The 14,900-nt window shown below is 36.8% G+C and overlaps 1 protein-coding gene across 2 annotated transcripts in view; it reads right to left on the bottom strand.

Moving 5' to 3' along the window:
* Positions 1 to 471: 471 nt before the first annotated feature.
* The window catches only part of fundc1 (FUN14 domain containing 1), a 28,806-nt gene continuing 14,377 nt past the window's right edge, over positions 472 to 14,900 (bottom strand). For both annotated transcript variants that reach the window (XM_051926137.1, XM_028799759.2), the window contains exons 4-5: positions 3,600 to 3,728; positions 472 to 2,376 (exon numbers count right to left, since the gene is read on the bottom strand). In XM_051926137.1, the coding sequence (XP_051782097.1) occupies positions 2,299 to 2,376; positions 3,600 to 3,728 (207 nt within the window). In that variant the 3' untranslated portion in view covers positions 472 to 2,298. The remainder of the gene's footprint in view (positions 2,377 to 3,599; positions 3,729 to 14,900) is intronic.

The raw sequence follows: 14,900 nt of genomic DNA, 5'->3' as shown, positions 1-14,900 counted from the left end.
GGTAGGTTAACACTTGAGAATATTTCAACTTTTACACTTGCACCTTTTAATTATTATACTGGAGCTAGAAAATATATAATTTGTTTTCATTCTTTAAACGCTTGGTGTTTATTGCTCTCTTAATGCCAAGGACAAGATTTGCAGTCTGTGTGACCATGAGGAATATCTGTTGTTATGAAATACACCGATTACCCCAATACATAGTTTGGTCCTCTTTGTTAGCACATTTTGCTTTCTGAAAACATAAAAATATCTTTTTTTTGAGGATTTTAAAACAGGTGTTTGAGAGTTGACATTAATCTCTGCCTTTAAGCAAGTTAGACCACCAAAACACTGTCTTACTTTTAATCATTAAAAATGGATGCTCTCCTTTTTTACCATCACCACCAGTTAGACAGGTAGTTATTAACTGTAATTAGCAGCTTGCTTCTCACTGATCTGCTTTAGCATATGGCACATCAAAAATACATCTTTAAATTAAGGACAATACTTTTAATGCTTTTAAAATGTGACACAGAGCTTCTGATACGGGAAGGAGAAGAGGTAAGAAGAAGAACAAATAAAAAGAAAATCGATGATACAATATTGAAAGTTTACATCAATTGTTAATATACTGTACTTCCCAAAATCTCGAAAATGAAACTAAATATTTTCTAGGGCTTTTTTTCCAGTTTAAACACATTAAGAAACGACAGTTGTTTCCATTTCCTTCACTAAAAAATACACAATAAATATAAACATGTTTAAAGGTTGATTGACCTCAATTCCTATATGTTTGCAAGGTTACAATTTCCCTAAACATAAAAGTAAAGAGTGGCATTATCGATTAAATATGCCAAGGAGTATGAACAGTTTTCCCACCACAGATTACCTGTAAAATGCTAGTAGTAAAATTATGGCTAGAGAGAGAGAAATGAAAATGAAGGGCACTGAACCACAGCTGCTTGAGGAAGGCTATGAAAGGAAAGCCGCCCTGCCTGCAATGGCTCATCTTTTAGATAAAAAGCACGGCTCTTTTGTACTACAAGAAAAAAAAAAAAAAAGACAGTACCTTTCTGGATTTTGAAAATATTCAGAAGTACCTGAAGTTGATCACTTCCTGACACCTTAGTCACTACTGAACATGGCAAATTGTAAATACTCTGCTCTGATCAAATGAACCATACTGTATTTGACTGACCAGCCAAGCTCAAAGTGTTAACTTTCCTGACTCCTACAGGGTGAAAATGGCAGGAGATCCAGTCTGGAGAGCTTACGGATATGAAGTGCATTTGTCTTTCAAAGCAAAATACTTTTATTGTTCTCCTTCATGTTTTATAGAGGTTTATTTTGGATGGATAAAGATATATAACACTGACTAGAGAACTGCACAGATGCTGTAATACACATTCTATACCAATTGAAAAAAAATACTTTTAAAATTTGATATACTTGAATTTTTGAAAATTTGTGAACAATTCTGAGCCCTGTTGACAACCATAAAAACAATGCAATTATTTTGACTACATTGGTTATTATACCGATATAGACTTTCCAATTGGTTTCCCCAAGCAATGCGGTAAACAAACCAATTAAAATAAAGTGTACATAATATCTTACACAACAGATAGAACAATTCCAATACAGAAAGCAAAGTCTAAACTTAAGATGAAATTCACACCATGCATCTCCCAATAAATAACAATACACATAAAATCTGTTAGCTCATGGTTGATTATAAAAAAAAAAAAAAAAAAAATAGAAAAAAATAACAATTTAACTGTATAGCACTTTATAAGAACTAACATTTTCTTGATGTGATATCTTATAATATTAAAGTTTCAAAACTGAACTACTATATATACAGTGGGTATATGGTATAGTAATATCTATATAAAATGTATTAAGGAAATAATCTTTGCAATATTAACCATGCATATCAGTTCTAAACAGATATGTATTAAGTTGGGCAAAACCTTCAAATAAAAAATACACTACTTAAAGACAACCTCAGTATTTTCTACATACAAAATTAAAATTATAAGGCAAAACAGCACATAACTCAAAGAAAATACTACATAAATAAAATCTCTGTACAGCACAGTTTTATTTTGAATTTGGAATTCCAGGTCCTCTGGCTTGTTCACAGGCACAAGTAAAGTAGCTGTTGGGCACTTGATTCTGTCCCATTTCCAGTAGTAATGTTCTTCTGTTTTGCTGCTCAGTTTGAACAGGAAAGAAAGGAAAGAAAAAAAAAACTCACAGATGTCAAGTATAATTTCTTCAACTTCAGTAGGCACAAAAATAAGGAGAAAAGTTTTATGATGCAAGTCCCAGCAGGAAGCCTCCCACAAATCCACCAGACAGCACAATATTCTTCTTTACAAACTCTGTTGACTGAAATAAAACATTTTATTAAAGCATTGTCCAAAATAAACACATTTTGAAAAATTAATGAAAACACATTAACAATGATTAGACATTACTTGTCTAATGAATATTACAGATGGAAAACATGCATATAAACAAACTTCAGCAAGTGTGTGTTTTAGCGCTACTGGCAGCATTCATTGCTCCAATATCACATGGCTGTCTGTCGTGTGTGTGTCTTGACAGCACAAGGGAAGAAAGGTGCAATTTTTTTTTAAGTTCTTCAGAACAGTTTATATAATAAATTTGCAATAGACATCATGATCATAGACATCATCTTTCTAAATGCCTGCTACTAAATCAGCAAAAATGGTAAAGAGGAGCAGGAAACAGTTTTGAACAGTGCATGTTATTCATGAAGAATTCATTTGATTAAGAATGAAAGCTCTACTTGCAGGATTCCAACCAATATGCAAATCAGATGCATAGAAGGTGCGACCATATCCACATAAGACAGTTGCTTAATACAGTTCCTATTAAAATCAGTTTATGAGGATAAAAGATATATTCAAAGCACTTTTTGGACACATTTATTGAAAATGATTAAATAGTACCCCTGTGATGGTGCCCTGTCTGGGGGATTGTTCCTGTCTTGTGCCCAGTGTTTCCAGGAATAAGGTCCAGTCCCCCACAGCCCTTTTCAGGTTTAAGTCTTATTAGAAAATATTAGGCATTAAAACACCTCTAATGCACATTTTAAAAAATGCATGAAATCTTATATGTGCTATATTCTAAAGTATAATTTGCCAATATGAAGTAAACTGGATGATTTAATTATGTGATGGGCAAACGGACTATTTTGGACCTCAACAGAAGGTCACATGTGTACTGTGGGAATTCCAGTGATTACCACAAAATTGAAAATTTAATTAATTAGTAAAAAGACTACTGAAAATAATTTGTGTAAAGTGGTTTCTGCACATTTTTCCACCTTAAAAATATTACAGAATATTACACCATTTTAATAAATTCCAAGTGGCAAAACATGCATACTGTTTATATATTATAAACTATTATCACTAGGTATTAAACATGCATGATTTTCAGTATCCATCATTAGAAATATTAATGACAAAAAAAGAGAAACACGCACCCTTTCTCAGAGCTTTAAAAAGAAATATATTTTATTTGTTGGTATTAATTTATGTGTTTGTCTTAAAGGTGCCTAATACTTTACATACAGTCCTTACCTCTTCAATAAAGCTGTTGATCTCTGGAGCTGCTTTGTTCGCCTTCTTTTTAAGGTGTTTTTTTGCCTTATTGACATCTTTTTCTACTTTCTTCCAATCAACCTGCACATACCCACTGTGATTTGCAATCTGCAATGATAGCACAAAATTACTAGAGGGTGAAAATGAAACATGACATACTGTATCATTTAACTGAATAACACACATTTTGTGAAAAGATTCAACTATTAACTAAGTTTAATAAAAAAAGCAAAGTATTGCTGATATAACCACAGTGCACATAGTACTGTACAAACTGATAAACAATAGAACTTGTTTGCTTGATGCTCCCAGTCAGTTTATTCACCACTGTTTTGCTTCAATGTTTGTATACACTAAAATGGTATGACCAGTATAATTTTGGTGTATTAATACAGAGAATACTGTGCTTCATCCTTCCAACTTTGATGATTACAGTATTGGTAGAAAACTATATATTACAGGTAGTGGCCAATCCTGGCCTTGCAGAGCTATAGTGGCAGTAGACTTTTGTTTCTGCTATTTTTTTTATGTGAAACAAATTATTGCCATAGTTTATGTGTAGGCCTGGGTAAAAATATTGATTTTCCAATTGTTATTTTTCATTTTAACAATTCAGTATTGATTCTTAAAGTCTCAAGATCAATTTCGTGAATCTCTACCCTTCTCAGTTAATAAATGTAGATTTTTGCTTATCTTCGTTTTTGGCGTCTGATCCAATAGATGGTGTTAATGCGCCTGTTAAGGCTTTCAACGTAAAAAGCACTTTACTGCTTTGCATAACATGATGTCTACTCCTCTTACACACTTAATTCAGATGTGTGAACTTATCATGGATTCAAACAGTGCATTGATAAAGAACAACTAGATAAAAGCAAAGCCATATACATGTAAGCTGTGCAACTCAGACGTTAATCATTGTTGTAACACAAGAAATTTGAGAAATAATTTAATAACAATAATTCATTACATTTATATAGTACTTTTCTCAGTACTCAAAGCGCTATCCACACAGGGAGGAACCGGGAAGTGAACCCACAATCTTCCATAGTCTCCTTACTGCAAAGCAGCACCACCTGTGAGGACAATTTATCCCAATTGTCACCCATAAATGTAATGTCAGTCGACATCCAAACAAGTAGAGCCTAAACAATCTGCACTATAGACAATGGGTAGCTCCAAATTTCCATTTATTTCGTCCTGTGCCCAAAAAATAACAGAATCTATAGTAGTTTATCTGTAAAGGAAAGACACCCTACAACGTGCCTCACCCAGCCAAGCAAATTGGCAATTGTTGGAATTTTCAGCACAGCCTGCGATACAAAAGTGAGCATGTGCTCAAAGCAGCCAACTTGAAGTAACTCCATAATAACTGCGTTATCAGTCACGATAGTCGGTTCTTTTTCTATTATGTTCCTCATTTAATGCTCAACAAGTATCAGCTCTAGATCCTCTTTTTAAAATGCTTCCATTTTGTCTGAGGACTGTCAGGACACTTTCAAGACTGATTAACATGACTGCTACACATGAGCAATTATAGAAAGATAAGAGTCTTCCCACTTTAATTTTGATTAATTCAAGATTATTTTAAGTGTCCAATAGGGAAATAAATTTGGCAGCTGATTATTGTCTACACGAAGAATAGGTTATTGAATAACATTTATTATTTAAGGAGTAATATTTGTTTATTTTATAATAATATTATTCGCAAGATGATATAGATGTTCTATAAAATAGATGCCACTGCACTGTATTAAAATAAGGAGCCCTCCCATAATATGTGTGGACTCTGATGGGGAGATAAATTATGTAATAAATTATGTAAATTATCTGATGTAGAGTTAAATTATGGTGAATTTTGAATGAGTGCAGAGCCATGAAAAAGCTTCTTTTTTTTTTTTTTTTTTTTTTTTACTTTTTTAAAGAGCAATGATACTTTGATCCACATCTTCTAAATACTGAAGTTGACTGTTACTAATCAAGTATTTTTTTCTTAAATGTAATTACATGCTTATGCATATGTTATGAGGTCAATATGTAGACACCATTCAAGTAATGTGTTACTGAAATTTGTCACATTATATTAATGATGTCTATGCACGGTTAAGTAATTTCTAAAAAAGACACCACTTCAGATATATCGGTTCACGCTAATTCAGTCAAGATAAGATGGATATTGAATCAAATTGGGACATTGTGAATTGGAATCAAATTGAATCCACACATCACCTAGTCCTATTTGTGTGGTTAATGGAAGGTACCGATTAATTAGACAGATATTCTGCTCCTTGTTTCTGTTATTCTGCTGTGTTGTATGTTTTACTTTGAATAGAAAATACACAAAATGTTTGTGAATCATCAGAATTAGAAGTTTGTTTTTTTTTTTTTGTTTATTGAATTGTCCATTGCAGGGTCACAGGAGACACCAACCACAGATATCAATACCTAGATGGAGAACTTATTTCAGTTCCTTTTCTCCTTTCAAAGGGTAATAGTGATATGAATTTCATGCTGCTAATAGTCATTTTGTATTAGTAGTTATTTTTCAATTGCTATTATTTATCTAGTCTTACGTATGATATTAAACTGCATCCAGCTCCTGCAAACGGTCTTCCAACTTGCAGCAAAAAACTTCACACAGCTCCGAAACGGCAGACAGCACTCCTTTCTGCTCTCCGTGGGAGTAGGCCTGCTGCAGCTGCCCTAAGGAATGCTGCTTGCATTATGAAGGGGATGGGGGAAAGCTCTCAGGAGCCTCATCCCCGGAAGAGTGGAAACCGCCAGAGAGCCAATGAGGTCAGGCTTGTTGAGGATGGGAACTGGTGTGGTGCTGAGACATCACCAGCTGCATGGTCGCACTTGAGTCCCAATATGAGGCAGCCCATCTGGGTAGGTATGTACAAAATCTTGTCTCTCCGGCATGATGATCATCTTCCACTGCTGTCAACTGAGCTTTGCAACTCTGCACTTCAGTGGCGGCACTCTCTACGGTGCACAGACCTGGAACTGGCCAGATCTCTGTAGGTGGTCTGGTCACTCTGATGGCTGTCATACTCAAGGAGTAGCTATTGCTGTGGTTGATCGGCTCCTTCCGATGGTGTCTGATGTCACTCCTTTCAAAGAGCATATTATGAGACTCAGATTAAGGCACTCTTTTGGGTGCCTTGTCTGTTGTCTCAGTGTATGCCCCAACCGCGGTGAGTGATGTCTTGGTGAGGGAGACATTCTATTTGCAACTTCACTCAGGGGTTGATGGATGCCCATGAGGCGACACTCCTCTGGTCATGGGTGACTAAATGTGACTACTGGCACTGACAGGGTTGGCTATGAGAATTGTGTTGGTCACCATGGATCTGGCGACTTTAGTGAAAGTGGCTCGATGTTTTTTGACTTTGCGAAAGGTCAGGGGCTGCAGATTGTTCGACCCTTGTTCCAGTGCCCTAAGCTACATCATTGAACTTGGTACTCCAATACTGGTGGTGTGGTGAAGGAGACTGATCACATCCTCATGGGCAGACACTGGAGGCTCCTTCAAAACTGCAGGGTCTACAGAAGTGTCCAGTTTGTGAATTCTGACCACAGACCTGTTGTTACTCTAAAAATCCAGCTTATGTCCAGTAAGCTTCCATCTACTAGAATAATAAGAAGAAGAAGAAGAAGAAGAAGAAGAAGAAGAAGAAGAAGAATGAGACTGGACCTGGCCAGACTTCAAGATCAGGCTGTTTCTAATAAATCTGCATGCAGTTTGTGTGAGGAACTTGCAGACTCAGAAGGTTGCTGAGGGTTATGTTGGTGTTGCCTGTGCTCCCAGAAGGTGTTGCATCTCAAAGGGCACCCTGGATATTACAGAGAGGAGTCGCAGCGCATGGCTTAATGGCAACTCTGTTCTGTACCGGGAACTGAGAATGATGGCTGTGGGGCCTTTGATGTCAGATAAGGAGGTGTTTGTTAGGAGAATCTGTGAGCAAATAACACACCATCTATGGTCTAGTGACCTACATCCTGCTTACAGAGGAATTGAAGTATTACACACATCCAAAGCTGATTCCCGGAGAGTCCTCAGTCAGAGCAGGTGATGAAATGGTCCTTACGGATGATGCTGCAGTTGTGACCCGCTGGGCTGGCTACTTTGAACAGCTGTTTTAAAGATGATCTTCCAGCTAGGACGTTGGGACATCTCTGGGTCTACGGTTCTTAAGCTTGATCCTCCAATTGAACCACCCAATCTCACTGAGATAATGCAGGTGGTGAACCAGTTGAGGGTTGAGAAGGCTGTGGTATTTCGGGTGAACTTCTCCAGGCTGGTGGTAAGGCTGCCCTCCTGGCATTGCAAGCAATCTTTGTTTCCATTTGGGAGACAGGCATCATCCCAACTGACTGGAAATGGGACTTGTTGCCCCTATCTGGAAAGGAAAGGGTGATCGCCTGGATTGCAGCAACTAAAGGGGGATAACGCTGCTCTCATTACCAGATAAGGTCCTCCCTAGGTTCACCCTCAATAGGATCTGTGATCACTTGCTCATCTACCAGTGACCATAGCAGTCTGATTTAACGCCTAAGAAGTCTACCATTGACTGCATCCTAGCACTGAGGGCTCTCATCAAGCACACATGCAAATTTTGGCAGAGTTTCTTTGCAGCCTTAGTCGATTCTCGTAAATCATTTAACTCAGTTGATCGAGCTGCCCTGTGGGACATCCTTTGTGGGATCCCTACTAAGTTGCAGGATATCGTAAGTCTATACACTGATACTGCAAGTGGTGTGCAGAGTGGAGGAGGAACCTCTGCATTTTTCCCAGCTGATTCTGGGGTTCGTCAGGCGTTTGTTCTTGTTTGTACCTTCTGCAATGCTTGCATGGACTGGGTGGGCCATCTGTTGGTGAAGGAAGATCATCACTGATCTTGACTTTGCTAACAAAGCTGTGGTCTTTGCGGAATCAATGGAGGTTCTGGTTGGGGCTCTCGAGAGACTAAGTGAGGAGTCTGAGTGTCTGGGCTTGCGAGTGTCCTGGATAAAAACCAAGATCAAGGCATGATCTTTTGGACACAGCCATCAGCAGTGTGTTTGTCTGTGGAAACAGTGACAACCTCTTCTAAGGTCTTACTTACCTCAGCAGTGACATTCATGTCTCTGGTGACTCTTAGTGGGGGGTCATGAGGTCGCTGGAAAGGGTTGTGTGGCACTTCCGATATCTGTGCCAAAGGGCAAAGGTCCAAATCTTTAGAGTCCTGGTGCTTCCTGTTTTGGTATATGGTTGTGAGACATGGACGCTATCCAGTGGCCTGAAATGAAGACTGGACTCCTTCCGTACTATGTCTCTTTAGAGAATCCTTGGGTACTGATGGTTTGACCATGTGTTGAACGAATGGCTGCTAAAGGAGTTCTGAATGAGGCACATTACCTGCATTGTGAGGTAGCATCTGTTACAGCACTACGGTCATGTGGCACGATTCCCTTAAGGTGATCCGGCTCACAGGGTCCTCATTGTTGGGGACCCAAGCAGCTGGACCAGGAAAAAGGGACTCCCACGTAAAACCTGGCTGTGGCAGATAGATGGTCATTTTATTAGTGGGTGCGCCAACGTCCAGTAACTAGCGCTTGCTCCCCAACCTGACCTGACCTAATATTTGGATACTACTACTCATCATTTTAGTTGAAAAGCACAGATGTTGCATTCCAAAGAAAGCCCAGTCATGAAGAAGCTGATATTAAGAGAGTGTCTAGCAGCAGCTTTTTAAGCCAAGGACTTGTGTTCCATGTCTGACAAAATGGATAATGTCAGTCTGTCTTACACTTTCCTAAATAGCTATACATGTTCAATTGCCACTCCCGGTGCATTATCTACCATGTATGGGGGTTACTGGAAATCCATTTGCATCAAACCCTCATGTCTTATGTTTCTAGAACATCTACTTCATATTCCAGATTACTATTAATATAATATACATGTGCAGTTCTAAAAATAACTATTCAACATAAACTGAATCAAATAAAAAGTATAGAAACTGAAAAATGTTTAGTTTTTAACTACGAGTTCTTCCTAAAAAGACACAGAAATCGACATAAATGTATTTTACTTAAACCTGTCTAACAGCTTAAGATCTTCTGATATTAATCCAGTATCTGCAGCATATGCTTAAATGAAATGTTTGGGTCAGAAACTTCGTGAAGCATATCATTTGAATACAGGGCACTCAAATTTTAATACCTAAAACCCACAATCTATTACATAAACAGCAGCAAAAAAATGACACCCTTGCCTTGTGTTATCACTCAGAAGAAAAAAAAACATACAAGTGTATATTATTTGTATCAGCCAAGATTTCACAAATGGAGTTAGCTGCTTTTTTTTTCCAGGATATGGTTTCCTAAATCAATGCTTTGTCATAAATATGCAATCTTATTTCAATGCTATCAAGTGCCTTTTTTTTTGCAACCAGTGGTTTTAATACAGTTTGGCTCACAGAAAAACTTGTAGGCACTGACATATACTGTAGATGTCTGCACCTCTTCACCCAACATCACATATCCCATGATAAAGGAAGCACAGAGCTAGCTTTGACTTATTTTGTATTCTGTGCATGGAAATGACCATAGTCTTTGCCGAGTTTACAAAATGTCAATAGTTAATGAAACCTCATGCCCTTTCTGAATTAAAACTAGGGGCATAATACAATTCACTTTTCTCTTTTAGGTTTTCAGTGCCCTTTATACAATCACCAGTGACACTCTTGCCTAACACTGGTTTTCTGCTCCCACTGTAAGGGAAAGCTCTGTTATCTTTGCAATACAGTTGAGGTATGTATTTCTATTTAGAGCCAACCTAACTTTCTTCTTTTTTTGGTTGGTAGACTGACCTGTTTAATTGTTATGGGCTATTATGTTGTTGGTGGTGGTGTGTCACAATGGGCAATGGAACGTCAGGTTTCAGATGTGCGGCATGTTTGCACTGGGATGCATTTCTTTTTTTTCCCCCCCTATTCTTGCCCTCTTGTTGTGTGCTCTTACGTTCTCTCTTGCGATGTCACCCTATGGTAGAGCAGACACAAAATGGGTTATAACATAGCTGGCTCCTGCCCATTTCTGTTTCTTTCTTTTAACCATTTCGATTCAACATGTGAAAAAGGGAATAAAGTAAATGTGGACTTTAAATTGTGCACAAGGTGAACTTTATTGAACATGACAAAATCAATTTAAACAATGCAGTCTACGATAGTTATTAGTTAACTCACATGTGCGCTCACCTCCCATAAAATAAATGCCAAGAAGTAACTGACCTGTAAAAGGAAGGACTACACTTACAAATATTGATCAGTACTTTGCTGAGGAGTTCTGCATAATCTGAAATCAAATGACACTTCTGCATACCACTACAACGCATTTAAAACTGCAGTAACTGTGTCAAGTTAAGTTACGAGATGAGGAAGTGTGGATTCAAGTTACTTAACAGAAGAAAGAAACATGAAACATGTAAAGCACTCATGGGCTCCAGGACACTTACATTCAGAAAGCTGCTCTCCAGTAGTAACTAAATGAAAGAAAACGTTAAGAACACAAACCCTTGTTTTAAAAATGAACGGTTTTGTTTTATGAAAACTAAAATATTGATCAATAAACCACTCCACATACCTATAAGCATAAAAAGCAGCCCAGCTGCAACTTACACCATTAGTGCTTATAATGGTTAAAGAAGAAAGTGCTTACTGAGATCGATAGCTCTTAGAAATGATGATAAACAAGCTTATTGTGCTCACCATATTATGTCCCGAATCTGAGAAAGTTCTGACACTTCTTTCCTTACTTTGCCCATACTATACACTAAAGTATACTTTATTTCTACTTCGGTTTCTCACTTCCTGATTATAATCAAACTGTTTCTTCCACATATATGTTATAAAAGGTGCAACTGCCACTGTGTAAGAACACTCACTTTATTTATAAGTTCTGATCATGTGTATCACTAAAGTGCTCAAAATGAGATGGACCAGTTTCAGAAGGGTTCCAAACCCCATTTTACCTGAAAAGGTGAGTGGTTGCTTACTCGCTTTTTTATAATACTTTATTTGATTCAGTTGTGCAAATATGATTTATAGTGAGACTGTTTTTTGGCAGTTGTCTGGGCATTCCAGGTGACACAACATTTTCAGACTAGAATAGAGTGTCTCATCTTTAGACAGCACATGCCCCTGTTTGGTGAGCCCAGAACATGAATTATTAAGTATTCATATCATGTGGGTAATACAATCACCTAATGTTCTAAACTGCTAAGTTTAAGGTCCACTGCAAAATTTACAGGATTTTACATTTCTGAAGAGACTGCCAATGCTAAGATTCAGAAATGTGACACATTTGCTTTATTTCAGCTATCTAAAAAACAGTCAGAATCCTTTATCAATATAGACAATATCTACCATCAACTTTATATTGAAGCAGCTCCAGTTCTACCTTGTCCAGCTTCAGTTCACTTGTAGCACTCATCACCTCTAATTGGGCGATCGGCTGCCTACAAACACGGTATTTAAAATATCCTTATTTAAAAACAAGTTAAAATAATCTACTGATGAATAAAGTAGCGATTATGAAAATAAGAAAATAATACACAGTGCCTCATTAACAATTCCCAATCCCAAAATTACAAACAAAAACAAACATTTAAATTACAAATCCAACATACATGCACAGTATAGGGAAAATTAATGGACAGGTTAATGTTAGAATGAATTGTTGGATTGCTTCTGGTAAAGCCAGTAATTTATTTTGGTTGCGCTCCTGTTCTACTTTCCTCACCTTTCTCTGTATAAAAGGGAATCATAACCATTAGATATAGAAAGTAACTAAACTGGGTCCCATTTTAAGAAACAGAATTTTATGATTTATTGACAACATAAGGATTACAGAAATATGCTAATGATTTATATATAAACATAAAAGAAACATGGGATGTTCTTTGTTTGTTTGGAGATATTCTGGATTTTCTAGATTTTATAAGCTTTTTTTAATTCAATGTTGCGTTTGTGGAATTTTAGTATGAATTTAGAGTCAGCTTACCTTTGTTCCAGGTGAGCGAGAACTAAATTGTTGGGATGCTCAAGGCTCACTGTCTACAGTTAGTTAAATCATGTAAAATTTACTAGTTTACTTGTTATTGGTTAATTATGGGCTTGTTACACAGTAGAGCAATTAAAAATGAGAAAAAAATGTCTTTAGCTGGCTCTTTACTAGTTATTAGGTAGAGTTCCAATTTATCGTCACAATTAATAGCAGTTATCCAATACTAAGCTTTTAATGATGACAATCAATGTTGTGTGGAATTGCATGTTGTGACTCCAGGTTCAAGTAAAGAGCTTGCTTGCAGTAGTGTGCAAATTGTCTTTGGAACATCATAGCTGAAACGAAAACCATAATGCTGCTTCCTTTACAAGTCACGTCTACATAAAGTGTTGTCTTCACACCGGTTAAATCTTTAATTGGCCAATTGCAGTTTGAGTGCAGTTAGAAATACATCACTAGTTGTATAACCTAAGACCTACTTGCAGTTGAATTAACTCTCCAATAACACTTCTCCCTCCCCCCCCTCCCAAATGCCAGGGTGAGGTTCCCTTGTCTGTTTGATTTAACATTAATTATAGTTGATCATTTCTTGTGTTTTTTGGATTTCATACAGTTTTACACCAATAATATATATATAACTTACAGGCAGCTAGCACCTAGATTTCCCTTATTATAAAGCAAAATTAACCATCAACGCTTAACCAATAAATGAATCTTGGTTACGTTTATATTTTATACCTTCAGCAATACTATTTTTTCCTCAATAGAGGACTGTGTATCCAGAGAATTTCTGAATGTTCTTACCTGGGGTTTTCAATGACCATTAGCATCTAATCAATAGAAATTCTATCACATTCTTAGGTCCTTTTCACACCTTGGAAATGCACCAAATGTTGGTGCTTTCTGTTCTTCACCATACTTCAGTGTTAAGGAGATTATGTAATAAAATTTAATTTCCAATATTACCCTACTTTACCAAGTGGTTTTGGCATAATTGCTATCTTTATTTTTCTAACCCGAAATTCTGTATTGTGGCACTACAGGAATCTACAAGACCATCTGTGACACATTCTATTTTTAAAACAGGCACCAATTACTGCTGCATCCATGCCAGTTGTCTTACTCATACATGGCACTGTACCTCAGCTTATACTGAATACAATACTCCTTTCCTTATTTCTTGGTTCACTGCTCTATTTAGGTTTGCAGCTAAGGAAAAAAAAAATCACCCATCCATTTAATAAAGAGTGTTACATTTTTAACTACCAATATTCAATGCGACTTTCAGTTTAAAATTATTTCACAACCAGTAGTTTTACTTAAATTTCTATCTTGTACACTGAGACACTTCAGAGCAGATTTTTTAAAATAATGTTTTGCTCACAATAATGTGTAACCACTTGTAATACAAACACACACAAGAGTCTGCACAAATCTAATTTTGACTTTTGAGATGCAATCTGTCTTAGCATAGCTAATTTTGCACTATTCAGAATATCTAATGTGATTTGTAATGTATTCCAGTGTTACACTGTATAAAGACACTTAACAGACCTATAAATTGATGATCGCATTTATTCTTAGCAAGGCTCAAAATGCAGGTTATGTTCCTTAGTATATAACTAGTGTGAAAATTGCATGTCCTTTGCTACTTTGAATTTGTGCTATTGAGAACGTTTTCTGAAGTCTGCCAGGTTTACCTTACAATACATTAAAAAGAGTCTTCCACTCTGTAGTGCTCATTTTTAAAGATAAGTTTAGTTACTCTCAACAACACTGTACAGTAATGTGATGTTTCCTCTAATAAGGGTAAACACTCTCTCAAACAATGCCAAAACAGTAAAAAGTAATGTACTATCATCTTCAGTAAAAAGAACCAATGTGTGTGTGTAAATCTTCTAAGTATTTTTAATATTTGTGCTATGCAGGTAATTGCTTCTTTATAAGAAAGCAATACACACTTGGGAGTTTTTTTTGTTTTTTTTTTTAACAATAAAAGTCAATTGCTGCGGTGGGTTGGCACCCTGCCCGGGATTGGTTCCTGCCTTGTGCCCTGTGTTGGCTGGGATTGGCTCCAGCAGGACCCCCCGTGACCCTGTAGTTAGGAATATAGCGGGTTGGAAATGGATGGATGGATGAAGTCAATTGGTTTATAAAAATAACATAATTGCTCTTGCTCAAAAGCAAACAGAAACCAATTGTATGCTTTGTGTTGGCAGTATTTAAAACAAG

This window comes from Erpetoichthys calabaricus, chromosome 4 (assembly GCF_900747795.2).
Source record: "Erpetoichthys calabaricus chromosome 4, fErpCal1.3, whole genome shotgun sequence".
Lineage (NCBI taxonomy): Eukaryota > Metazoa > Chordata > Cladistia > Polypteriformes > Polypteridae > Erpetoichthys > Erpetoichthys calabaricus.
The sequence above is the reverse complement of the archived record's forward strand: the minus strand, read 5'-3'. Positions and strand labels throughout refer to the sequence as shown.